The sequence below is a fragment of the Schistocerca nitens genome, chromosome 1 (assembly GCF_023898315.1).
Source record: "Schistocerca nitens isolate TAMUIC-IGC-003100 chromosome 1, iqSchNite1.1, whole genome shotgun sequence".
NCBI classification, from domain to species: Eukaryota; Metazoa; Arthropoda; class Insecta; order Orthoptera; family Acrididae; genus Schistocerca; species Schistocerca nitens.
In genome coordinates this window covers 197,129,333-197,156,973 of record NC_064614.1, presented here as the reverse complement: position 1 = coordinate 197,156,973, position 27,641 = coordinate 197,129,333, and the positions used below count along the sequence as shown (strand labels likewise).

The 27,641-nt window shown below is 44.1% G+C and overlaps 1 protein-coding gene across 1 annotated transcript in view; it reads left to right on the top strand.

Moving 5' to 3' along the window:
• Positions 1–26,982, top strand: part of LOC126245488 (UDP-glucosyltransferase 2-like) — a 104,028-nt gene extending 77,046 nt beyond the window's left edge. The window contains exon 6 of the mRNA XM_049948319.1: positions 25,976–26,982. Coding sequence (XP_049804276.1) covers positions 25,976–26,264 — 289 coding nt within the window. The 3' untranslated portion in view covers positions 26,265–26,982. The remainder of the gene's footprint in view (positions 1–25,975) is intronic.
• Positions 26,983–27,641: the final 659 nt, after the last annotated feature.

Here is a 27,641-nt window from a genome sequence, read left to right as displayed (position 1 = left end):
ACGTCTCCTACCTTCCAAACTTCACAGAAGCTCTCCTGCGAACCTTGCAGAACTAGCACTCCTGGAAGGTTCGCAGGAGAGCTTCTGTGAAGTTTGGAAGGTAGGAGACGAGGTACTGGCGGAATTAAAGCTGTGGGGACGGTGCGTGAGTCGTGCTTGGGTAGCTCAGTTGGTAGAGCACTTGCCCGCGAAAGGCAAAGGTCCCGAGTTCGAGTCTCGGTCCGGTACACAGTTTTAACCTGCCAGAAGTTCCTTACGATTCTTCCTGTGAATCTCAGTCTGGCAACTGTTTTTCCTACCATTTGTTTTACGTGGACATTCCACTTAGGGTTGCTCTGGACAATTACTGTTATATATATATATATATATATATATATATATATATATATATATATATATATATATATATATATAGGGTGTTTCAAAAATGACCGGTATATTTGAAACGGCAATAAAAACTAAACGAGCAGCGATAGAAATACACCGTTTGTTGCAATATGCTTGGGACAACAGCAGTACATTTTCAGGCGGACAAACTTTCGAAATTACAGTAGTTACATTTTTCAACAACAGATGGCGCTGCAAGTGATGTGAAAGATATAGACGACAACGCAGTCTGTGGGTGCGCCATTCTGTACGTCGTCTTTCTGCTGTAAGCGTGTGCTGTTCACAAAGTGCAAGTGTGCTGTGGACAACATGGTTTATTCCTTAGAACAGAGGATTTTTCTGGTGTTGGAATTCCACCGCCTAGAACACAGTGTTGTTGCAACAAGACGAAGTTTTCAACGGAGGTTTAACGTAACCAAAGGACCGAAAAGCGATACAATAAAGGATCTGTTTGAAAAATTTCAACGGACTGGGAACGTGACGGATGAACGTGCTGGAAAGGTAGGGCGACCGCGTACGGCAACCACAGAGGGCAACGCGCAGCTAGTGCAGCAGGTGATCCAACAGCGGCCTCGGGTTTCCGTTCGCCGTGTTGCAGCTGCAGTCCAAATGACGCCAACGTCCACGTATCGTCTCATGCGCCAGAGTTTACACCTCTAGCCATACAAAATTCAAACGCGGCAACCCCTCAGCGCCGCTACCATTGCTGCACGAGAGACATTCGCTAACGATATAGTGCACAGGATTGATGACGGCGATATGCATGTGGGCAGCATTTGGTTTACTGACGAAGCTTATTTTTACCGGACGGCTTCGTCAATAAACAGAACTGGCGCATATGGGGAACCAAAAAGCCCCATGTTGCAGTCCCATCGTCCCTGCATCCTCAAAAAGTACTGGTCTGGGCCCCCATTTCTTCCAAAGGAATCATTGGCCCATTTTTCAGATCCAAAACGATTACTGCATCACGCTATCTGGACATTCTTCGTGAATTTGTGGCGGTACAAACTGCCTTAGACGACACTGCGAACACCTCGTGGTTTATGCAAGATGGTGCCCGGCCACATCGCACGGCCGACGTCTTTAATTTCCTGAATGAATATTTCGATGATCGTGTGATTGCTTTGGGCTATCCGAAACATACAGCAGGCGGCGTGGATTGGCCTTGTTGTGGTCTTCAGTCCTGAGACTGGTTTGATGCAGCTCTCCATGCTACTCTATCCTGTGCAAGCTTCTTCATCTCCCAGTACCTACTGCAACCTACATCCTTCTGAATCTGCTTAGTGTATTCATCTCTTGGTCTCCCTCTACGATTTTTACCCTCCACGCTGCCCTCCAATGCTAAATTTGTTATCCCTTGATGCCTCAAAACATGTCCTACCAACCGATCCCTTCTTCTAGTCAAGTTGTGCCACAAACTTCTCTTCTCCCCAATCCTATTCAATACCTCCTCATTAGTTACGTGATCTACCCATCTTGTCTTCAGCATTCTTCTGTAGCACCACATTTCGAAAGCTTCTATTCTCTTCTTGTCCAAACTAGTTATCGTCCATGTCTCACTTCCATACATGGCTACACTCCATACAAATACTTTCAGAAACGACTTCCTGACACCTAAATCTATACTCGATGTTAACAAATTTCTCTTCTTGAGAAACGCTTTCCTTGCCATTGGCAGTCTACATTTTATATCCTCTCTACTTCGACCATCATCAGTTACTTTGCTCCCCAAATAGCAAAACTCATTTACTACTTTAAGTGTATCGTTTCCTAATCTAATTCCCTCAGCATCGCCCGACTTAATTCGACTACATTCCATTATCCTCGGTTTGCTTTTGTTGATGTTCATCTTATATCCTCCCTTCAAGACACTGTCCATTCCGTTCAACTGCTCTTCCAAGTCCTTTGCTGTCTCTGACAGAATTACAATGTCATCGGCGAACCTCAAAGTTTTTACTTCTTCTCCATGAATTTTAATACCTACTCCGAATTTTTCTTTTGTTTCCTTTACTGCTTGCTCAATATACAGATTGAATAACATCGGGGAGAGGCTACAACCCTGTCTCACTCCTTTCCCAACCACTGCTTCCCTTTCATGCCCCTCGACTCTTATAACTGCCATCTGGTTTCTGTACAAATTGTAAATAGCCTTTCGCTCCCTGTATTTTACCCCTGCCACCTTCAGAATTTGAAAGAGAGTATTCCAGTCAACATTGTCAAAAGCTTTCTCTAAGTCTACAAATGCTAGAAACGTAGGTTTGCCTTTTCTTAATCTTTCTTCCAAGATAAGTCGTAAGGTCAGTATTGCCTCACGTGTTCCAACATTTCTACGGAATCCAAACTGATCTTCCCCGAGGTCCGCTTCTACCAGTTTTTCCATTCGTCTGTAAAGAATTCGCGTTAGTATTTTGCAGCTGTGACTTATTAAACTGATAGTTCGGTAATTTTCACATCTGTCAACACCTGCTTTCTTTGGGATTGGAATTATTATATTCTTCTTGAAGTCTGAGGGTATTTCGCCTGTCTCATACATCGTGCTCACCAGATGGTAGAGTTTTGTCATGACTGGCTCTCCCGAGGCTATCAGTAGTTCTAATGGAATGTTGTCTACTCCCGGGGCCTTGTTTCGACTCAGGTCTTTCAGTGCTCTGTCAAACTCTTCACGCAGTATCTTATCTCCCATTTCGTCTTCATCTACATCCTCTTCCATTTCCATAATATTGTCCTCAAGTACATCGCCCTTGTATAAACCCTCTATATACTCCTTCCACCTTTCTGCCTTCCCTTCTTTGCTTAGAACTGGGTTGCCATCTGAGCTCTTGATATTCATACAACTGGTTCTCTTCTCTCCAAAGGTCTCTTTAATTTTCCTGTAGGCAGTATCTATCTTACCCCTAGTGACACAAGCCTCTACATCCTTACATTTGTCCTCTAGCCATCCCTGCTTAGCCATTTTGCACTTCCTGTCGATTTCATTTTTGAGACGTTTGTATTCCTTTTTGCCTGCTTCATTTACTGCATTTTTATATTTTCTCCTTTCATCAATTAAATTCAATATTTCTTCTGTTACCCAAGGATTTCTATTAGCCCTCGTCTTTTTACCTACTTGATCATCTGCTGCCTTCACCACTTCATCCCTCAGAGCTACCCATTCTTCTTCTACTGTATTTCTTTCCCCCATTCCTGTCAATTGTTCCCTTATGCTCTCCCTGAAACTCTCTACAACCTCTGGTTCTTTCAGTTTATCCAGGTCCCATCTCCTTAAATTCCCACCTTTTTGCAGTTTCTTCAGTTTCAATCTGCAGTTCATAACCAATAGATTGTGGTCAGAATCCACATCTGCCCCAGGAAATGTCTTACAATTTAAAACCTGGTTCCTAAATCTCTGTCTTACCATTATATAATCTATCTGAAACCTGTCAGTATCTCCAGGCTTCTTCCATGTATACAGCCTCCTTTCATGATTCTTGAACCAAGTGTTAGCTATGATTAAGCTATGCTCTGTGCAAAATTCTACAAGGCGGCTTCCTCTTTCATTTCTTCCCCCCAATCCATATTCACCTACTATGTTTCCTTCTCTCCCTTTTCCTACTGATGAATTCCAGTCACCCATGACTATTAAATTTTCGTCTCCCTTCACTACCTGAATAATTTCTTTTATCTCGTCATACATTTCATCTATTTCTTCATCATCTGCAGAGCTAGTTGGCATATAAACTTGTACTACTGTAGTAGGCATGGGCTTCGTGTCTATCTTGGCCACAATAATGCGTTCACTATGCTGTTTGTAGTAGCTAACCCGCACTCCTATTTTTTTATTCATTATTAAACCTACTCCTGCGTTACCCCTATTTGATTTTGTATTTATAACCCTGTAATCACCAGACCAAAAGTCTTGTTCCTCCTGCCACCGAACTTCACTAATTCCCACTATATCTAACTTTAACCTATCCATTTCCCTTTTCAAATTTTCTAACCTACCTGCGCGATTAAGTGATCTGACATTCCACGCTCCGATCCGTAGAACGCCAGTTTTCTTTCTCCTGATAACGACGTCCTCTTGAGTAGTCCCCGCCCGGAGATCCGAATGGGGAACTATTTTACCTCCGGAATATTTTACCCAAGAGGACGCCATCATCATTTAATCATACAGTAGAGCTGCATGTCCTCGGGAAAAATTACGGCTGTAGTTTCCCCTTGCTTTCAGCCGTTCGCAGTACCAGCACAGCAAGGCCGTTTTGGTTAATGTTACAAGGCCAGATCAGTCAATCATCCAGACTGTTGCCCCTGCAACTACTGAAAAGGCTGCTGCCCCTCTTCAGGAACCACATGTTTGTCTGGCCTCTCAACAGATACCCCTCCGTTGTGGTTGCACCTACGGTACGGCCATCTGTATCGCTGAGGCACGCAAGCCTCCCCACCAACGGCAAGGTCCATGGTTCATGAGGGGAGGGGATTGGCCTTGTAACGCCGGAAATGCATATCCTCCTATTTCCATCTATTGTACTGTAAGTTTTTTCCTTATTTTGTTACCTGAATATATGACATTTCTGTGCCTTTATATATTGTAATTGTTTTACTATTTGTATATATATATATATATTTATGCATTTATGTCGATGTATAATTGGTTTGTTTCGTAAATATTATTTGTATTTTTACGCTGGGTCTTGCCTAGGGAAAACTGCTATCGAACGATTACATCAATAGGTCGTGTGAAGAATCAAAGTGTGTAGGATCTTTGGTAGTGTGAACTCTGCCGCGTGGAGCGCGGGCAGAGAGAGAGTCTGGCTGGAGTAGCGAGTGGAGCAGGTGTGTTGTGTGACGCTCCCGCGAGTTGCCGCGCTTTCGTGGTTTGGCAGCATGTAATTGCGCTCGACTTGCGATGATAGTTTCTGACATGGTGTCGCGGACGGGAAGCATTAGCTGCCGCACATCAAGAGCCCGTTTCGTCTGGTGACCGTGTTGAGAAGAAGGCGCGCCAACATCCAGCTTCTGCAACAGCGACGGCCGACAATGAGTGACTGTCGCCACCTCCTCGATCGACGGCTTCAAACCTTCCATCAACCAACAAGGAAGACTAAAAGCACGTAAAGTTTCAGAACTGTATGGCAGACCTCAGCTTTTCAAATTGTTCCATTTGCCTCGCAAAATTACAGCAACTTAGCATGAACCTTTGTTGCTCATTGTCCCAATTGCATTGCCAAGCAGGGTCCCTTCCTTTTCCGAAATGAACCCGAGTGTCGTTGAAATTCAAACGCCAGCATTAAAATAATATAATTAGATTTCACTGCTTTAATTTCAAAGTTCAGTTAAAGTATTCGTAGCTGGCTACAATATTTAGATTACACGAGCACAAATTAAGAGTGCGAGTTTTGTTAGCATATTTTAGCTTACCTGTGACTGCAGCTCAGCTTGGTACGTACTAAATTTTACTATTGTTAACTGTTCAGAATCATTTAATTCAAGTTCAAAGTTAAATCTCTTGTTTCTAAATTGCGTAGAGTCAAGTTGCTTTTGAAATGATTGTTGAGGTAGTCCAAGACTAACCGTAGTTTACTGGATTTCGATGTGCTTCAGAAAGAAAGCTCACTATTAACTTCAGTCACTAAATTAACTTTCGATTTTCCGGTTTTATTAATTCTTTTGCTAAATTAAGTCAGAGTGTAGCGAAATTCATTACTTCTGACAAACTTTCAGTTTTCACACCACACGTGTCAACCTTCAGTTGCCACGCTTCTAGTGCTAATTATATGTGTAATAACCTTTCTTTTTCAGTTACTATAGTAATTGTCCTTAGGACTGGCGACCGTGATTTCCCCCTAATCTCAAATATCTAATTACCGCTAGTTAATTGTTAACGTAATGGCCGCACATTTACTCTCTTTATTAACTTTACCCCTTTTCAAAATTAATTTCCACCAGTTTCATTTGCATTTTTCCTTTCATTTAGATGTAACCCTTTCCTCCCTCTTTACCGACAGATTAACTTCGGTGACGATTGCTTTCCCAAATTTCCATTAGGTACACGCGGTTTAATTTTTCACTGTCATTAAGGTCGATAAGTGAGGGGGAGGTTACACGTGGCGACCGTGACAGGACAATCTTCAAATTTGAGGTTGTTCTGGACACGAATTTTGCATTGTGCAAATCTCGTAACAAAGTACTGGTTACGAAATGGTCGATACGTCAGCGAGAATATTAGTGTGAGGAATCCTAATTAGATTTGAGATTTTGCATTTATATTGAAAATTATTAAAATGAGTGAAGGCAACAATTACCAAAATTTGGTAGACTTGGATACGAAACAATCGGTCGAACACTGGGAAACGCGCACCGCGGTACCCATTGTTCAGGGGCAGGCGGCTAGCATGAAAGACGCGACCGCCGAAACGCAACAAAGAGCAGAAATGGAATTCCAAACTTTAGAAAATGTTTCGGAATCGGAAGTGAAAAACAAATATGAATCGCTTGATGACGAAAGCGGGGGGACATTTAAAGAGGAAGCCGCTACTGAAGTAAAACCGGTAGTTTCCGAGAATTTATCTGATTTATTGAATGTTTTGATTAACGAAATCAAGAGTCAATCGGCAGAAATTAAAGCTCTGTCTGCCAAGCAAGAAGCTCAGGCTGCCAAGCAAGAAGCTCAGGCTGCCAAGCAAGAAGATCAGGCTGCCAAGCAAGAAGCTCAAGCTGCCAAGCAAGAAGCTCAGGCTGCCAAGGGAGAAGCTCAGGCTGCCAAGCAAGAAGCTCAGTTTGAAAAAATTGAACGAAAGCTATACGACCAGAACAAAGCTATTAATGTTGTTAACAACAATGTTGGAGTTGTTAACACAAAAGTTGATAAAATCAAAGAAGATATTGTTGTGATTAATACCGAAATCGGTAATCTTAAACAGGAAATGATAGGCGTTCAGGCGGAAATTGCGAGCATAAATAGTCGTTTTGATTCCGAAATTAGCAGAATCGAGAAAAGTGTAGGAGACGCAGTTGCTCCGATCATCGAGAATAAGGTGACGGAACAAATTCAATTAGTGAGAAAAGAGGATCAACAGAATGTGGAAACTTTAAAGGCTTTAGTAGCCGAAGTAGATACCAAAGTGAGGAAGCAGGCTAATACCTGCGAAGAGAAAAAGAGGGAAGTGGAAACGCTTGCGACAACCACTTGCCAAGTGATTTCGAGAGTGTCGGAATTAGAAAAGAAACTTGACGAAAAACAGAGCTATGTGTCAATCTGTGCACATAGTTCGGAATTGCTGACGAAAGAGGAGCGGTTCGACCCCTTGAAAAAAGGCGGTATACACGCGACGGATTTCATTAAAAATTGTGAAAGAGTTTTACCCAGATCATGGACTAATGAGAGAAAAATTAATGCGGTTATTGATGTGTTGGCTGGTGATGCCAAGCGTTGGGGCTTAAACCTCAACATTACGAACCTGACTTTTGACGAGTTCAAAAATTTGTTTCTGGCTGAATACTGGTCGGAGCAAAAACAGCAAAGTGTCTGGCGCGAATTTGTCGTATCGAGGCCTTTCGATGCGAATTCGCGCGGCTCGATGAAGGAGTTTTGTGAGGGCTGGATCCGCAAGTTGGAATATTTGCGTGATCGCCGAACGGAATCCGAAATAGTCTGGGAACTCTACAAGAAGCTTCCAGATGATACAAAACGCTACATAGGAAGCAATTACAGGACAATCAATGATTTCCTGGAAAGAGTTGAGGACGAGGACTATTGGCGCAATAGTCGCGATACTGGTAGAGGCCGTGGTAACAACAACGGGTACCACAGCAACCACAACAATCATAACTATGGGAATAACGCATACCGCAATCTTGGCAGCAATAACAATAGTGGTTCGGGCCGTAATGACAATCGGTACAATGCAAATAATAACAGGAATGACGGAAACCAGTATCATATTAGCGTGATACGGGCTTCGCAGAATAGTAATAACGCCAGAGGGTGTGATCAGCCGCCTCAGCAGCATCCGGGGAGCGTATCTGCTGGGACGAGAAAGGGAAACCATTAGCCGCGCCGGTGAGGGGCCGACCGGGCGTGGAGAAATTTTGGCGGCCCAATAACAGTAGAAAACCGAGGTGTAGTCGTTATGAGAATTCCGTATGGGATAATCAACGGCGGGAGAGTGTGCCAGTGTTAGGAGAAAGGAGTGCGCCCACTAGTAGTAGATCAGCTGTAGACACGGCAGTAGAAAATACATTCACTGTCAGTGAGAACAATTTAAGTAGTGTTCCGGAAATCGATTGTAAAGTGGCAGCTGTAATACCCACAGCGGAACTGGAGATTGAGTTTAAGAATGATTCGCAAGTGTTGAGAGAAGATCAGATGTCGGATAAAACGTCCGTCATCGAGCGAGGGGATGCAGAGAGGGATGAGGTCTGGTTAAGGCAGTTCGGTCGCTTATATGACGAACTGAGAGATTATAGGGGCCTGTATGGGAGAAGTGTTTATGGGGAGCGCGGGCAGGATTTGCCGCGTTTCGTCCCACAGGAAGATAGTATTTGTGAAGTGATAGAAAGTTCTGGCCCTAACCGGCAGACTTTACTAGAAATAGTTGATGTTAATGGGGAGCACGAGCAAGATTCGTCGTGTTTCGTCCCGCAGGAGTTAGATGTTGAAGTAGTAACGGAAAGTTCTGGCCCTAACCGGGAGACTTTACCGAAAGTTATAGTGGTAGAAGTAGCCGACCCATCCGACGCAAACCTCCAGTTTAAACATTGCGAGAGTATTAAGGAAACAGATTACGAAAATTTTGGTGATAGCCGGACACGATTGGTAGAAAAGCACGTAGATTACAGCGTGTATGAGGTTATAGCTGACGTTATACGGTCGGACGGTAGCAGTGTGGGTTGCGCAGATCCAGAGGAAGTAATTGCAGATACTACTGGGCACATTCCTCAAGGTAGATTGGCAGATGAAATCAATCTGACCAAAGAGGAATCAACGAAGGTGACAATTAGTGAATTGATAGCAAAGCAACACTCACTAGTTGACGAGTTACAGGAAAAGGTTTCGGTATTGGAGGCGAAGCTACAGACTAAGCCTCAGGACAAACGTGTTGAAATTAAAACTGTATGTGAACAGAAGCTGAAAAAGCCGCCAGATAAACCGGATTTAGGATCAAAGCCGGATGGTTTTTTCTGGAATGACCTGGATATAGACGAGGATTTACTGTGGGAAAATAAAGAAACAGTCGAGGACAAGTGTAGACAGATAGTAGTGTCCGTTAATATGCACGACCTACAACTAAACATGTTGATTGACACCGGTGCAGAACTGAGTGCTGTATCTGGGAAAATATTTGAGTTACTGAAAGACAGACCCGGCATCGTAGTTATGCCAGTAACAGGAGTGAAAATTATCGGTGCTACTGGGAAGGCCAGTAAACCGGTCACAAAACAGATTTTTGTCAACTTCGAGATATGTGGGGCACGGTTTGAACAAGAGTTTGTCGTCGTGCCAGACTTAACTGCGGAAGTAATTATCGGGTTAGATTGGCTATTAAAGTACCGTGCAGTGATTAATTGCGAAAGCAAAACTTTGACATGTACGTCACAAGATAAGACAATAGTAGTTAGTTTTGGCCAGGCAGGAGACGGTGTGCATAGGAAATACCAGCCTATACACATTGTTAACTGGCCGGATGACACTGACGTAGGAATGAATTTGAACTACTGTAATGTGAGGAATCTCGGCATTGACAATAGTGTAGAAAGTGAATTGGAAGAGATAATCAAATTCCCTCCACGGATTGACATTAGTATTGGTGTGAAAAAAGATCGTTTGCGAGAAGTAATGAAGCTAAAAGCCGATGGTCGCATACGTCGTCATGACGCTAAAGCGCGTTTTGCTAAGTTTGCAATCGGAGACTTAGTACTTGTAAAAGCTCACGAGAAATCGAGCGAGATAGACCATGAAATCTCTAAATTTAAGTTTGTTTATAATGGACCATATAAAGTCATTGGTATACCTCACACAAATGTTTATTGCTTAGAGTATCCAAGCTCTGGAAAACTATTAGGTGTACGGAACATTGTAGACTTGAAATTGTACCAACCAAGGATTGATTAATACCACAGAATGGGTAATTTGTACAGTATGTAAATATAGAGTGTAAGATTTAAGAATTTGATAGATTGGCAAGCGTTTGCCTGACCAAGAGGACATTAAAGAGGTTGTAATTAATAAGAAATTAATTTTGACTAAATGATTTAAGAGTAACTGATTAGTAATCATCTGAAAAATCCAAGCTGCTATTTTAAGTTTTCAGCTGAGTCACAGTAGATTAAGGAATGTAAATATGCTTTAGTAACTAGCTTTAAGATTTCATGAATGTGTGTTTTACTAGTCATTGCCGATGTACTTAGACGCTGTTTTAAGTTTCAGGCTAGTACATGCGTGTGATGATGGACAGTGTTGAGTTATCCACTGTGATAGTAGTAAGGGACTCCTTGAGATTACTCGGGAGTGAGTTTTTCCGAAAGAATTCAGTGAAACGGACGTTCTGGAAGTGCCGTTACAAGGGCGAGAGAGATCAAGCGTGCCGCACAGGCGGGCGCAACAATATTGGCGAGGCGGAGCCGCTGTCGGCTCTTGTGCCGCTGTCGGCTCTTGTGCCGCTGTCGGCATTCTTTGTACTTGCGGGTACCGAAGGTGGAGTTGTTTTTCTTCCCAGACAGCTGATGTGAAAGAATTCTGCTGTCAATATTTATGTTTTTGTCGATCTACTGTATATTATTTTCTTGTTTAGCGTTAAGTGGACTCTCATTACGAGATAATAATTATGAAAAGGTTATATAAAATGTGTATTCTATGTAATTAATAATTAATTTGCGTATTTTGATCTACCTGTTTTATGACCATGTACTCTAATTAATTTTGCAAATAGTATTCCATTTCTTATAGTGTTACGAATTTTAATGATTTTGGAATAGCTAAACCATTTTCTGTGTTTTCTATGAATTTTAATATGTTGTCTACCTGTTTTATTTTGTGCAAGATGACAGAGTGGAATAAGATTAGGAGTGTCTCCACTCAATTATTATTGTCTAAAAATTGGTTTATGGTTAATTAGACGAATGCTAAATTTTTTTGATGTTTTGAGCATATGCATTTCCGCTGTTTCTTTTTTGGGACATTTTCTGAGTCTGTTTACGTTACACGAACATCCTCAGACAATGTGGGGCACGTATAACGCCGGAAATGCATATCCTCCCATTTCCATCTATTGTACTATAATTTGTTTTCCTTATTTTGGTTACCTGAATATATGACATTTCTGTGTCTTTACATATTGTAATTGTTTTACTATTTGTATATATATATATATATATATATATATATATATATATATATATATATATATATATATATATGCATTTATGTCGATGTATAATTGGTTTGTTTCGTAAATATTATTTGATGTCGATGTATAATTGGTTTGTTTCGTAAATATTATTTGTATTTGACGCTGGGTCTTGCCTAGGGAAAACTGCTATCGAACGATTACATCGATAGGACGTGTGGAGAATCAAAGTGTTTAGGATCTTTGGTAGTGTTAACTCTGCCGCGTGGAGCGCGGGCGGATCATAGGGGGAGTCTGGCGGGAGTAGCGAGTGGAGCAGGTGTGTTGTGTGACGCTCCCGCGAGTTGCCGCGCTTTCGGGGTTTAGCAGCATGTAATTGCGCTCGACTTGCGACGATAGTTTCTGACATGGTGTCGCGGACGGGAAGCATTAGCTGGCGCACATCAAGAGCCCGTTTCGCCTGGTGACCGTGTCGAGAAGAAGGCGCGCCAGCATCCAGCTTCTGCAACAGCGACGGCCGACAATGAGTGACTGTCGCCACCTCCTCGATCGACGGCTTCAAACCTTCCATCAACCAACAAGGAAGACTAAAAGCACGTAAAGTTTCAGAACTGTATGGCAGACCTCAGCTTTTCAAATTGTTCCATTTGCCTCGCAAAATTACAGCAACTTAGCATGAACCTTTGTTGCTCATTGTCCCAATTGCATTGCCAAGCAGGGTCCCTTCCTTTTCCGAAATGAACCCGAGTGTCGTTGAAATTCAAACGCCAGCATTAAAATAATATAATTAGATTTCACTGCTTTAATTTCAAAGTTCAGTTAAAGTATTCATAGCTGGCTACAATATTTAGATTACACGAGCACAAATTAAGAGTGCGAGTTTTGTTAGCATATTTTAGCTTACCTGTGACTGCAGCTCAGCTTGGTACGTACTAAATTTTACTATTGTTAACTGTTCAGAATCATTTAATTCAAGTTCAAAGTTAAATCTCTTGTTTCTAAATTGCGTAGAGTCAAGTTGCTTTTGAAATGATTGTTGAGGTAGTCCAAGACTAACCGTAGTTTACTGGATTTCGATGTGCTTCAGAAAGAAAGCTCACTATTAACTTCAGTCACTAAATTAACTTTCGATTTTCCGGTTTTATTAATTCTTTTGCTAAATTAAGTCAGAGTGTAGCGAAATTCATTACTTCTGACAAACTTTCAGTTTTCACACCACACGTGTCAACCTTCAGTTGCCACGCTTCTAGTGCTAATTATATGTGTAATAACCTTTCTTTTTCAGTTACTATAGTAATTGTCCTTAGGACTGGCGACCGTGATTTCCCCCAAATCTCAAATATCTAATTACCGCTAGTTAATTGTTAACGTAACGGCCGCACATTTACTCTCTTTATTAACTTTACCCCTTTTCAAAATTAATTTCCACCAGTTTCATTTGCATTTTTCCTTTCATTTAGATGTAACCCTTTCCTCCCTCTTTACCGACAGATGAACTTCGGTGACGATTGCTTTCCCAAATTTCCATTAGGTACACGCGGTTTAATTTTTCACTGTCATTAAGGTCGATAAGTGAGGGGGAGGTTACAGCCTCCCTATTCGCCAGACATGAACCCCTGTGACTTCTTTCTGTGGGGACACTTGAAAGACCAGGTGTACCGCCAGAATCCAGAAACAATTGAACAGCTGAAGCAGTACATCTCATCTGCATGTGAAGCCATTCCGCCAGACACGTTGTCAAAGGTTTCGGGTAATTTCATTCAGAGACTACGCCATATTATTGCTAGGCATGGTGGATATGTGGAAAATATCGTACTATAGAGTTTCCCAGACCGCAGCGCCATCTGTTGTTGACAATTGTAACTACTGTAATTTCGAAAGTTTGTCTGCCTGAAAATGTACTGTTGTCCCAAGCATATTGCAACAAACGGTGTATTTATATCGCTGCTCGTTTAGTTTGTATTGCCGTTTCAAATATACCGGACATTTTTGAAACACCCTGTATTATGCTGTTTCCAGCAATTTGCCATCAACAGTGTAATTGTGCAGTAATGGATTTCGTTTCCTATGCACGCGGAATATATTACATTTATTTACATTGCGGGTCAATTGCCAAAGCTTGCACCATTCATCAATCCTCCGCTGGTGATTCTGCAAATCTGTATCGTTGCATTCCTACTTTCTTATAGAGAATCACATTATCTGCAAACATTCTTCAAGAACTGCTTATCCTTCCTACCAATCATTTATGTACATTGTAAATAGTAACAGTTTTTATCACACTCCTTGGGGTATTCCGGAAGTTACTTTTACATCTGTCGATTTCCTTTAAGAGGAACGTATTGAGTTCTGTCTGCAAGGGTGCCCGTTTCCCAGATGTTCGTTATAAATCACTTGCTATAGTTGTTCTACCGGCATCCGTGAGAGGGATTGCAGAAGAGACGATTTTGCTGTAGTGTACTTGTTATCTGCAAGACGTGCAAGGATAATGTCACTTACCACAAAGCGTGCTCTCCTGAGAGATTGAACAGCGTAACAAGTTTAGCATCGTCACTAGTGACGTCATATGTGGCGAGGTTGCTTTTGACTATAGCGAACCAGACAGTGGGTTGGTCCAGGCCAAAAAGTGGCTGTCTAGGATGTGTGCTAAAGCTTGTGCAGGCGACATCAATGGGTAGTCGTGCCAGCTACCAGCACGACATCCTTAGGGGTACGACAGACGAATGTTCCATATCTGTTCGAAGCACAGTTGGGAGCCCGATACGACTTTCTGAAGACTGTTCATCCGGCAGCACTAGCACTGGATCGAACAATTTTGCACGCGGCACGGAAGAAACGTCAGTCTGAAAGAACAATTACAAATCAGACCAGTCGGACAGTTGTGGCTCAGTATGTGCCAGATTTTCGTGCGAAGCGGAAGTGGCAAGGACGTCACAAAATAAATCGTTTGTAGTACCCCATTGTTTGACAATATTGTCTGCTGTTGAAGCACTGCACTGAAAGTGTCACTTGATGTTTGATGAAAGTGGGTTGCTGAAGAGTCGATTGTATTGTCATTGTATTGTCTTGCAAAGTGCAGTTCACAACAATTGCGCAACGGCTAGATTGTCAATGTGTTGTATTCGAACCGGTAAGAAAATACATCGCAGACAGAACAGGCGCCACACATATATGATTTATCTGTAAACTTGAATGCTATGATATCCTCAGTGCGGATACACAATGGGGTCATAACGTAGTACAGGGATTCCTGCGAGCAAATGAGGTAAATGGACAAGGATGGTACTTTCAAATGTGTGATGAGTTGAGAATTTGGGTCGCACGGAAAGAGTTTTCGAACTGCCAAAGCAGTTGAGACAACCTTTCGCGTAAAGAGGGAAATCTGGATTCGAGTCCCAGTCCGGCACAAATTTTCAACTTCCGCCATTGAAATATTTCGATGCCTATTTGCAGCTGAAGTTGATACCTTCCTCAAGATAGTGATATTTACAGCTGCTGTATCAAAAAACAGTGGTGTCTGTTCTGTCAGAGATGTTTGACGGAACGGATAAAGTATGCAGAAAATGCTGCGAGACAATAGGTGTTCTGTAAGGTGAGAATTCGTGTCGGATGAAAAGCATGCTTGGGTAGCTGAAGTCAGTCTGCTTTCGGCCGGTGAGCGGCGAGGACGTCTTGTTTACGTCCCGTCCGCAGAGTCGCGAGCGCGCGTAGTTTGTTTACTTCCTCGCCGCAGCTAATATTCGCGTCCGTTAACACTGAGTCGCCATGGCTCATTCGTACAGAAAAGCTACCATCAAGTTCAGCTTCCAGCCCGACTACGCACGACCACGAGCCTTTGAAGTCGAACGATTCATCCGTGACGAAGTTCAAATACCAACACAGCACATCATCGGTATCCACCTATCCATCACAAGTAGCGTCGTTTACGTCAATATGGTCGATGACGAGTTATGTCACGCAGTTGTGAACAGATGCGCGAACACTCTCAAGTTCAAACACTCCGATGGTCACATCGGAGAGGTTACTGTTGACCATGCTGGACTAGGATTACGCACACTAAGAGTCTTCGAACTCCCTTTCGAAGTACCACCGGACGTCGTTACCTCAGCTTTCCGCCCTTATGGGACGGTAATTAGCCACGTGGCCGAAAAATGGAACACCTTCGAGACGTACCAGGTCCTCAACGGCGTCCGACAAGTAAAAATTGAATTAAAGAAACATGTGCCGTCCTACTTAGTCATCGGTGGCTGTCGAGCAATAGTAATGTACGACGGACAACCTCGTACTTGTTCTGTTTGCGCCGGCCGCGGTGGTCGTGCGGTTCTAGGCGCTGCAGTCCGGAACCGCGGGACTGCTACGGTCGCAAGTTCGAATCCTGCCTCGGGCATGGATGTCTGTGATGTCCTTAGCTTAGTTAGGTTTAAGTAGTTCTAAGTTCTAGGAGACTTATGACCTAAGATGTTAAGTCCCATAGTGCTCAGAGCCATTTGAACCTTTTTTTTTTTTTTTGTTCTGGTTGCGGCCAGGAGGGTCATGTGCGCTCGGCGTGTATTCAACGCCGGGTTACACAACTTCCATTGCATGACACGACACCACCTCCTACGCTCACGGCCCTCCCCCTCAATTACGCAGAGGTGACTCGATCGACGTCATGACAGACGACAACCCCCCCGGCAGACAGGGAGCGTTAGAATGCGCACCTGTCGCCGGTCCTGGATTGACCAACCCCATTATGGTGTCTGCAGAGGTTGAAGAACGCCGCCCATCGACTCCACATGAAGATTCGGACGAGAGAATGGAACTCGACGCTATGGTTGTACCGACCTCTGCCTTTATACCTGCGGGGGATGCTATACGGGAACCACAAACTCTTTCGGACACAGAAACCCACGTCCGCAAACAAAGGTCACCGAGAAAACATAAAAAGCGACGTCGCACACCCTCAGACGATTGCCTCCAGCGGACGTCTTCTCCAGTTGACGACCGAACGGCCGACGAAACGACGAGGAAAATGGATGACACGAGATCGCCCTCACCTGACACTTTGTCTGATTTTGACAAACCCGATTCCGCTCTCTCGGACAAACGGATGGCCAGCACAGCGCCCGCCGTTGGTACACAACCGGAAATAACTGCGGATTCACCCTTAGTCACTCAGCCCACAAGTGTTCTACCGCAGCCACCGTTAACTTACGGATCTTGGGCGGATGACATTGAAGACGATTCTACGCCCCCTGTGGTGGACGAGGAGAGAGTTCTCTCCTCCCACACCTCGGCCCCTCCCGAGTAGCAACAGATGACGGCGCGGACGCGGCCAGCAGATCACAGGCCCCACCTTTTACGGCGACACTGACGGCGGCCCCCACCGCAGGAGACGATGTACAGACCTATCGCTTAACGACCATCAACATTAACACCATTCGGACACGTACGAAGTTGTCGCTGCTCCAAGACATGCTCAATGCAGCAGACGTTGACATTGTCTTTCTCCAAGAAGTCTTCGTCGCCGATTTCCCGGGTATGTATGGTTATACGGCTCATGTGTCCCACGCCTCGCCAACTAACAGTGGAGTCGCAATTCTCCTCAGAGAGGGCCTCGAGGCGGACGAAGTCCGATATCTCCCCGACGCTAGAGGAATGGTCGTAACGGTGCAAGGCGTCCGGTTTATCAATGTGTACGCCCCTTCCGGAACGAATCGCCGTCGTGACCGATCGCTCTTCTTCGCAGAAGGAATAGCACCGCTTTTTCAGGACAGGCACGATGACTTGATATTAGGGGGCGATTTCAATTGCACCCAAGCACCTAAAGATCAGCTGCCACGCCATTCACCGTGCCCCGAACTTGGGACACTCATCGGCGATCTCCAGCTGGTAGATACATGGGAACATGTCCGAGGAAATAGACCGGGATACACCCATTTCACGAGTCACTCGTCTTGTCGCATCGATAGGATTTACGTCTCCCGTTCTCTCGCGGCAACAGTGAGTGACGCGGAGGTGTGGCCAGTAGTCTTTTCTGATCACGAGGCCTATATATGTGCCGTCACCCTTCGTCGCCAACGGGTGTGGCGCAGCCGACATCCCTGGAAATTAAACCTTGCTCATCTCGCTTCTCCGGATTGTCGACGCGCCATCGAAGACACGTGAAGTTTGTGCGTCTGCCGCCTCCCAACGTATCCTACGTCGATTAGTTGGTGGTTAACCTGCGCCAAGCCGGCCCTACGGTGAACCTTTATTACGTATGGTCGTGAGACTGCTGCTTGGAAGCGGCAGACCCTTGATTTTTATTTCACCGTCCTTCGCGAATGCGCCTCCTTGCCACCCACACCGGAACGACAGCTGACAGTTCAGCGTGCGAAAGCACAGATCGTAGCCCATATGCGCCGACACCTCGAAGGGACGATCGTCCGAGCGCGAACACAAGACAGACTCGCAACGGAACGACCCACCATGTACCACGTCATCCGAGAACGTACACTGCGAAGACGGGCGCTGATACATGCCGTCACCACAGAGGACGGCCGTCATCACACCACACAACGCGATATTGCTGCAGCCTTCTTCGACCATTACGCACGACTTTATTCTGCTCAATGTTCCGACCCGACGACGGTGATAGCAGTCTCACAACTGGTTTACGGCATTGTCCCACAGGATTTACAAACTGAATTATTGAACGACATTACGGAAGACGAAGTTATCGACGCCATCGGTAAAGGAGCGGCGAATAAGTCTCCTGGCCCCGACGGGCTCCCTGTGGAGTTTTATAGAACTTTCCAGTATTTACTGGCTCCCAAGTTAACAGACATCTGTCAGGAGCTTATGTCCCCCGCGGTGCCGCTCCCTGCGACCTTCGTAGAAGGAATAATTACACCGGTTCACAAACCTAAAGGTGGGGCTCGAATACAAGATTACCGCCCGCTAACACTCGTCAACTGCGACATGAAGATATTCACCAGACTATTAGCAAACCGTCTACGACCGACCCTACCTTACGTCATCTCGCCAGATCAGACTTCCCTAGGGGGTATCAACAACGTCCACACAGCACTGTGTCGATACCGTGACTTAATAGCCCTAGCCAGGGCACGCCGCATCCAGGGAGCGCTGGCATCACTAGATTTTAGCCAAGCTTTTGATCGAGTGGATCACGCGTACCTAACGTCCGTTCTCCAGCACATGCAGTACCCACAGCAATTCACAGACGTTGTGATGCGCCTCCTCCGAGGGGCGACTTCCAAAGTGCTCGTTAACGGGCCTCTCTCGCAGTCCCTCCCGATCTTCTGCTCCGTGCGTCAAGGCTGCCCCTTGTCGACGTTACTATATGCTCTGGCACTGGAACCGCTCCTCTGTGGCCTCCGTCAACGCCTCACCGGTCTTACCCTACGTGATGTCACATTTCGCTGTACAGCATATGCAGACGACCTGGTTCTCGTGTTCCGCAATCGCGACGATGTCAACAGAGCACTACAATGGATTACCACGTACGTTGTGGCTTCCGGCAGCTGTCTCAACGTCGCCAAATCGGTCGCCATGGCCATAGGAGACGGGTTGACCCCAGCGTGTGTCGAACCCCTACAGCTTCGTGGCACTATCAAATGTCTCGGAATAGAGTTTCACGACGACATACGGCGCACTGCGGCTCTTAACTACCGCCGCTTATTACAACAAATTCGGGTCCAGATCTTCAACCTTCGTCTGCGGACCCTCGACATTCTACAAAGGACACACTTCGTCAATGTTTACCTCGCATCGCGCCTTCCACACATAGCGCGTTCTTCCAATACCGTTACTGATGGCTCGACGTCTATTAGCGGCATTCGGAGCCTACGTCAGTACAGGCATGCTCTTCAAAGTCAGTTATGAGTCACTGACCCTTCCCCCAGAAAGGGGAGGTCTTGGTCTAGTCCATGTCCACGACAGAGCTGTGGCCCTGTATGTCAGCTCACACGTGAAGCTGTGGCGCCACCACCCGGAAAGTTTGACAGGTTTGCTGTTGGAGTCCTTAGCTCCGCCCTCCCTTATGCCCCCACTGACGACGCAAGACATACCCCCACCCTTCTACTACTTCGGGAACTTTTACATTGAACACAGCTATGTCCGTATCGCAGTACCACCGACGAAACAGGCGTCGGCGCGGGATACATATCATGTCCTACAGCAGAGGCGCCCACCAAACATCGTGGAGACCAAAAGCCCTCAGGTTAATTGGAAGGTGGTGTGGAAGACGATTCACACGGTTCCACTGGACACAGCCGTCCGCTCCACATGGTACATCACAGTCAATGGTAAACAGATCACCCGATCGCGCCTCCACAAGATAAACATGGCGGAATCGCCTCTCTGCGTGCACTGCGGAATACCAGACACGGATGAACACCGTCTCACATGTGGCGCGGCAGAAGACGTATGGCGCTTGGTGCGACAAATTTTGTCGTATTTTCTACGAGTGACTCCGGAACACATTACACCTCGGTTCCTACTATTTCCGGATCAACAGTATTTCCCGGGCGCCAAGACCAACGCTGTCACGTGGATCCGTGCGCATGCGGTACACTACTTATTTCACGATGGACCTAAAGATGTATTCGACTTTTGGAACTACCTACAAGAACGTCATTGCAAGATCGTACGGAACCCAAAATACAGACAGTATTTTTCTAATTACTTAGGGAGTGCCCTACGCGACCCTCCACGCAGCTGGATCATCAACAGGTAGGAGAAGACACCCACTGAGTGAGCTGACAGGACTAAGTTCGATTCTCGGTGGAATAACATGATATACGTGAAGACGTACCTGGATGATGAAGCGTAAGGAGAGTAGCGACACACCCTTCTGCATCCTGTATGAAGCACTTTTTTTTTTTTCGTTTTCCCCAAATGCATTACCTCGATATAGGAACGTGCCGAGAGATTGTTTTCTTTTTCTCAGAGCACGATGCGGTGCTAGATACATTTATTTTTGTTGTGGTAAAAAAAAAAGCAGTTAAGGTGAGCATTCGCATAAAGTGGAAATCTGGGTTCGAATCTCTGCCTGGCACAATTTTTCAACTTTCGCTATTGAATTATTTCAATGCCCAGTTGCGGACGTGTTCGACAGGACAGACATCAAACGTATGTAGTATGTGTTTAAACTTTTTGCATTATTCGAACACGAACCTCTTCCACCACCTCAGTCGCAATTGATAACAAAATACTGACAGTCTGTCCCACACTACCGTATCTTTACACAACTCACACACAATATGCCAAACATCACAGTTTTCACGAATTTTCAGTGTTTTCCTTTGGAAGTTTGTCCACTTTTGACGACTCGGAAATCACTTCAACACCACCTGCCTCATGCAATATTTCCATTTCAGCACAATCACTGGATGAGATAATTACATTGCCACTAATAACGCCCGGTGTCTTAAAATTTTCTGCATTTGTCACGGTACTTCGTTTGTATCGTTAGTAAATCTGCATTTACGTGTCTTGAATTTCAATTTGGAGTCCATTACGCTTCTTGTTACCTTGTCTTCGGAATTCATCTTTTTTTCTGACTAAGTGTATTAGTAAGCTCTACTCACACATTATCAGTTTCATCACACAATTGTCCCTCATCTCTTGAGTCATTTATTCGATTTATTTATTAGCTTTTTCAGTTTCCCGATTAAGTTTTTCCATTTGCTGGTCAAGTTTTTCACTCTTTTGCAATATCTGCAACAGTAAATGAAAACTAATTCTCATTTTGTAACTCTGCTGGTGCTGAACTATGCGTTTTTGTGTCTAAATCACAAATCTTCTCTTACACAGCTCGCGGAATGATCGAGTTCACAACTCTTTTCTACATTAACGGAATCGTCGAATTGTCCTTCCTCATTAATAATGTCACCATCGTTTTGTTCTGTGTCAGCCATTGTAATAATGTTCACAATAATCACTGTTCATTATAATTGATGCCTATGCATAATTTAAATTTGTTAATAATGTTCACAGTTTCTTTCCTAATCAGTGCTAAACAATGTTGAATCCAGTTCGATACGAACTACTACTGTCGCAAATAACTGATGCACACACGATGTTGCTATGTTGTATTCTCAAATGTAGCCGAAGACAGTGATGAAATCGTAGTCCGACAAATGCGTCGCCACACTTTCTAATGCCCAACTGCATTGATAATTCTTCATGTACAATATGAACAGTGTTAAATCTAGGATAATTTGATACTATTTCAGCCAACCGTAATGCTTAGCTTTGTTGAGCAATAATCTTAATTATGATGACTCAAGATCTCTGTCTGCCCAAATCAGTAACACCACAAAGACTAAACACGATTTATTTATACAAATTCACTTGAAATCGACTTAACATTACAATTTGTTTCGTAATACTAAGCGAGGACCGCCCTGCTACGTCACAACGATCTTACAACTGCTCTTATTCCCACCGCAGCCAGCTTACAACTCTTTGTTCACTGCGCATGTCGCTGTGCATTGTGGGCGTCAGCGGCATTCTGTACCAACATGCTACTGTTCCCATGGACAATGGATGACTGAAAGCGAATGATTTGGAATGACGAATCACATTATACTTGTGGCAATGTCAGCATACATCTACGCCTTCATGGATACTCTGCAAATCACACTTAAATGCCTGGCAGAAGCTTCCTCGAAACAGCTTCAGAATAATTCTCGATTATTCTACTCACGAACAGTTCACGGGAAAAACGAAGACCTATATCTTTCCGTGCGAGCTCTGATTTCCTTTATTTTATTATGATGATCGTTTCTCTCTATGTAGGTCGGCAACAATAAAATATTTTCGGATTCAGAGGAGAAAGTTGGTGCCTGAAATTTCGCGAGAAGATCCCGCCGCAACGAGAAACGCCTTTATTTTCATTATGTCCACCACAAATCCTGTATCATGTCCAAGACAATCTCTCTCCATTTTCTTGGTATCCTTACAGCACAGCAGTACGTCAACGATATTCTACACTCCGTTTTGTTGGCCTTCATGGCAACCCTCCTCGGCTTACATTTCACCAAGACAACCCTTTCAGACCAGAAATATTAAATATTAGATTTTTTGAATTTTCTTTTTTAATTAGATTATTAGACGTACGTCGAGACAGAACAATGTGAAAAACACGTGTCACATACATTAACTGAACACATATGGGGAGGTTTCAAATGCAGCCGCTGTGTATGAAATACCGTAACTGTTTGGTGGTAAAATAAAATGCAGTTTCTTTCTGCGGGTAGGCATAGGGCTACTTGACAGAGAACACACATCCCTCTGATTCTGTGACGTTCTTTCTTTGTGCTTCAGGATACATAGTTCCTTGAGGTGCTATCTATTGGTAGATGCTTTGCTTCTGTTGTATATTTTTTATATGGTACACCAGTTTTACATTTTATTTATTTACTTATTTATTTATTGTTTTTTTGCTCATGATACGCTTTGACGTCCAGGAATTTCTGATTAGCTTGGAAAACTATTTGTTACTGCGTACTATCGCCAAATCGAGATCACTGTCTTTAGCTAACACATCATCTCCAATTCTACGTTTATGTGGCCATGTTGTCCGTAGTTGCTTTACAATTGTTGAGGGTATTTTCGTTCTGTCGTTGCAGCCACAAAGAAGTGCATGTTTTCTGTTTCCACGAGACGCGTCTCGCTTGCTTGAGGTAAAGCATCACCAGTGATCTGTAATTGAGTTATTTACATTTTGATTTGCCTTAAGATTGAAAAACAGTTATTTAGCAATATGTTGATTTTTGCTTAAGGTGATTTCCGCTTGATTTCTCGCCGACATCGTGAAATGCCGTCTGCTAGCACATCGTTGATGCTTTTCCTCTTTATACAGTGATAGTTGTAGTCTAATTTTTAGATGCTCTGTAGAATTAAGCATTTTTTATGTTTTACACAGCACACTTTTCCGCACACGACTGTTTTCTGCTTGTTTTTATTCTTCTAAGTATGTATTGTGGTTTGCGTTTAGTAGTGTTGCCAACATAACATTGCTATTAGTTTGTCTTTGACCTTTACTCATTTTTTTAGTTTATTGTATGAGTGTAATTCTGTTGCTGTGTATTCTGTACTGTGTAAGAGTGGTGAAGTTCAGTGGTGATTTCTTTTCGGTGGGTGAGGGAGAAGCCATGATGAGTGGACATAAGTGTTTAGTAGTGTGATGAAGTGTGAGTTGGAGGAGAAGGTGAGAAGCAAGAAGTGAAATTAAACTGGAAGGGAGGGGGATTGCGTGGGAGAGTGGGAGAGGGTGAAGGATGGAAAGGGCTCTTTTCTATGTCATGTAATTTCATAAATTATTTTATTAGAGTCTGGTTTCCAATATTTATTTGGTCATTGAGCAACTGTTCATTTTGTGTTAATCATCTCCACTTTCACTGCTGTTTTCAATCTCTGAGTCGGCATCGGAAGTAAACCCTTTCAAAAGGCACGCCAGAATTTCGGCTTCATTTATTCTGCGAGAGTACAACGTGTGAAACTGGAAATACAACAACTTTTTTTTCCTTTATTGTCATTTTATACCTTATACAAGGTAGGCCGGCAGCGGCAATACTACGCCACTCTTCGGCCACAGACATTACAAGTAATACAGATGAAGAGATAGAAAAGCAAAAACAAATTGGTGGATAGCGAATAGTAGACACACAAAGTAAAACACATGGAGCCCTTCACAGGCGTAACGAAATAAAAAAAAAACGTTCAGCACTGATACACAAACATAGACGACAGAAACAACACACGTGAACGAGGAGCACGGACGGTGAAACACTAAGGCACTAACACGATGGCACACAAAAAACCAATGGCAATGATCTCTGGCGATTGAATGTTCACTGGTCATGTACGAGTCCAGGGACCTGCCCTGGTAGAAAAGGTGGGGGAGGAGGGAGAAGGGCGGGTGTAGATGCCAGTGGCAGACGAGAGGGGAGGGGGAGGAAAGAAGGTCGGGGGGGAGGGGAAGTCTGGGGGAGAGGAGGGAGGGAGGTAGGGAGGAGCGAGAGAAGGGAGAGAGGGTGCCCTTGGGAAAAAACACAGGGGGTGGAAGGGGATGATCAAAGTTGGTAGGAGGGGTAGATGGAGGGGATGCGGGCATCATCAGGGAGGCGGAGTTGGCAGAAGGCACCTTATGCGAGGGTATGGAGAGTGGAGAGATGGAGAGCAGGTGGGATGTGGGAATACAGGTGCGGCAGCGGACGGGGGTGGGAGAGGATGGGAGAGATAAGCGGGTGAGGGGGATCAAGTTTGCGGGTGGTGTAGAGGGTCTATATCCGTTGGAGGAAAAGGAGGAGGTGCGGGAACGGAATGAGGTCATACAGGACCCGTGTGGGGGAGGGGAGTAAATACAACAACTGGCCACAGCTAGTCATTTTGCTCTTAGAGTCGCAGTGCTTTCAAAAGGAACCACTACTACAATCGTGAAAATAAGTACATAAATTTAATTTCTATCGCAATACGCAGAGTATAATTGAACATGCCTTATAGAAACAAATTCAGTCACAGTTTGAGAACACAGACAGTCGTGGACCGCAGTCAAAAATGGCTCCTATGTTTGCTCGTCTAACTGCTAAGATTTGAAGCATGTGAAGTAGTTCAAGCTGCAGCTTCTAGAGGGCAGCACCTACTGGTAGCGTGGAAGGTAGCTAGAGATGTAGTTAATGTGCATTTGCCACGAAGTAAGACAGTCGTAGGTAGGTTCAAACGGAACCACATCGTCTGAAAGGCATAATGCCAGCACGCACACAGCGACTTTCTGCTGCTTGTCTTCGTTCGTGTCAAACCCTACTCTGACCGGCAAGGTCATCGGATCTCTCCCCAAATGAGAACATTTGGAGTGTTATTGGTAGAGCCCTCTAATCAGCTCGAAAGTTTGAAGTCCCAACGCCTCAGTTAGATAGAATTTGGCACGATATGCCTTGGAAGGACATCCAACAACTGAGTCAATCAATGACAAGCCGAATAACTGCTTGCATATTATCCAGAGGTGGACTAACGTGTTATCGGCGTGCTCAATTTGTGAAGCACTTTCCCAAGCACTTGCCCTGGAATAAATCATCCGATTTTTTCTGAAACTGTAATCACTTGTTTGTCTGTAGTTGTAAATGACACCTACCAATTCTGTCCCATTCTGATAATTCCTTCGTGGTGCGTCCTTTTTTTTCTTTTTTTTGTGTGTGTGTGTGTGTTTGTGTTACCGTTGTGGCGCCAAGTCAGTGTGTCTGTAGTGGTGCTGTGCGGCTGGCGTGACTTTGCAGGTACCGGCAGCGGGCAGCGGAACTGTCACGGTTGTTCCGCGACCAGCCACAGCCGCCACTGGAGCGCGCTGTCTACTGGACGGAGTACGTGCTGAGGCACGGCGGCGCACCGCACATGCGCAGCGCGGCGCTCGACCTCAGCTGGTGGCAGCTGCTGCTGCTCGACGTCGCGGCCTTCGTCGTCGTCTGCGCACTGGCGCCAGTCTTCCTTTGCCTCTTTGTGGTCCGCAGGTGTCGCCGCCCGCGCGCCACACGTGCAGCCTACGCTGAGTCGAAGAAAAAGCAGTGATGACACCGGCGCTTCGAGGCCCAAGATACCTTCTTGAGTTCAGTGGGGTCAATCACTCGCACGCCATATAATCTGACTTCTCCCCACTGCAGTTATGTCAATACAATCAAAACAAATTCTCTGCATTCATCAGAACAAAAAATTAGCAATTTGTGCAACACAGCATTCTAAATAGTGGATGGATTGATATGCTGAGTATAAAACATAACAAATATTTTAATAAAAATTTTGAAGCATTACAATTCGCATACAAATTTTCTTTGCTTTAGATTAGATTAGATTTATTTTCATTCCAATTGATCCGTAGTGAGGAGGTCCTCCAGGATGTAGAACGTGTCAGAAAAGCAATAATACATGACAAATATTTACAACTAAAACAGATAAGTTAATGTACCCTCCACAGGTTCCAAGTGGAATAATCCTCATTTTTTAAATGAACACTGTATGAAAGAATCATTTTGGAACACTCATTTACTAAGATCGCATTAATGCACTGCATTTAAAATTTAAAAAAAATGTTTTATTTATTTATAAGGTAATAAACATATAATATAACTACTACAATATTTGCTGCAATTTTGTCATATGATGACATAGTTGGAGACCATGGCTCTTATTTGAAGACAAATGTTGATGGTATTATATTTTAGGACAATTAATCTGTAAAAAAACACACCACATGTTATAAGGAAAGCGTGTAAACCGTCTGAAGATGAATCGCAACGATTCGAAACCGGTAACGGTACCCTTTGAATAAAAGAACTGAAAGTAAATTTGTGGCTTATTGCTGTCCCAACACCATCAACATTTACTACAATACTTATTTACAATGAACACATTACTGCACTGAAATGGCGCGGAAGTTAGATTGTACTTTTATATATACAAAAATAGCTTGATTCTACTGAGAAATTCATCAGTGGAGTAGAAGGAGTTGGCCAACAATAAATCCTTTAGGCTTGTCTTAAACTGAATTTCATTGGTTGTTAAGCATTTTATGGCTGCTGGCAACTGATGCGTTTCACTTGACAGACACGGGACATCTTCAGAAATTTAGTGACCAGGAGTCACACATTACATATATCTGCCTGTGTATAGGGCTACCGTCATATACGAGGGGCGTTTGAAAGGTCCGTTCAAAGTCCGAGAGATGCCACCACCGGCGCGTATCGAGGTCATGTTTAGATAGACGTTTGGAAAGAACGCACACCAAGTTTCAGCCGTATTGGTGTATTTCTTTGTATTTAGCATTCGTGTGAATCAAGGTAGTCAAAAAACGGACAAAAAAGAACTTCGTGTGGCGATTAAACATTGCTTTATGAAAGGCAAAACCCCTCAGGAGACTAAAGAGAAGCTAGATTAACATTACAGTGACTC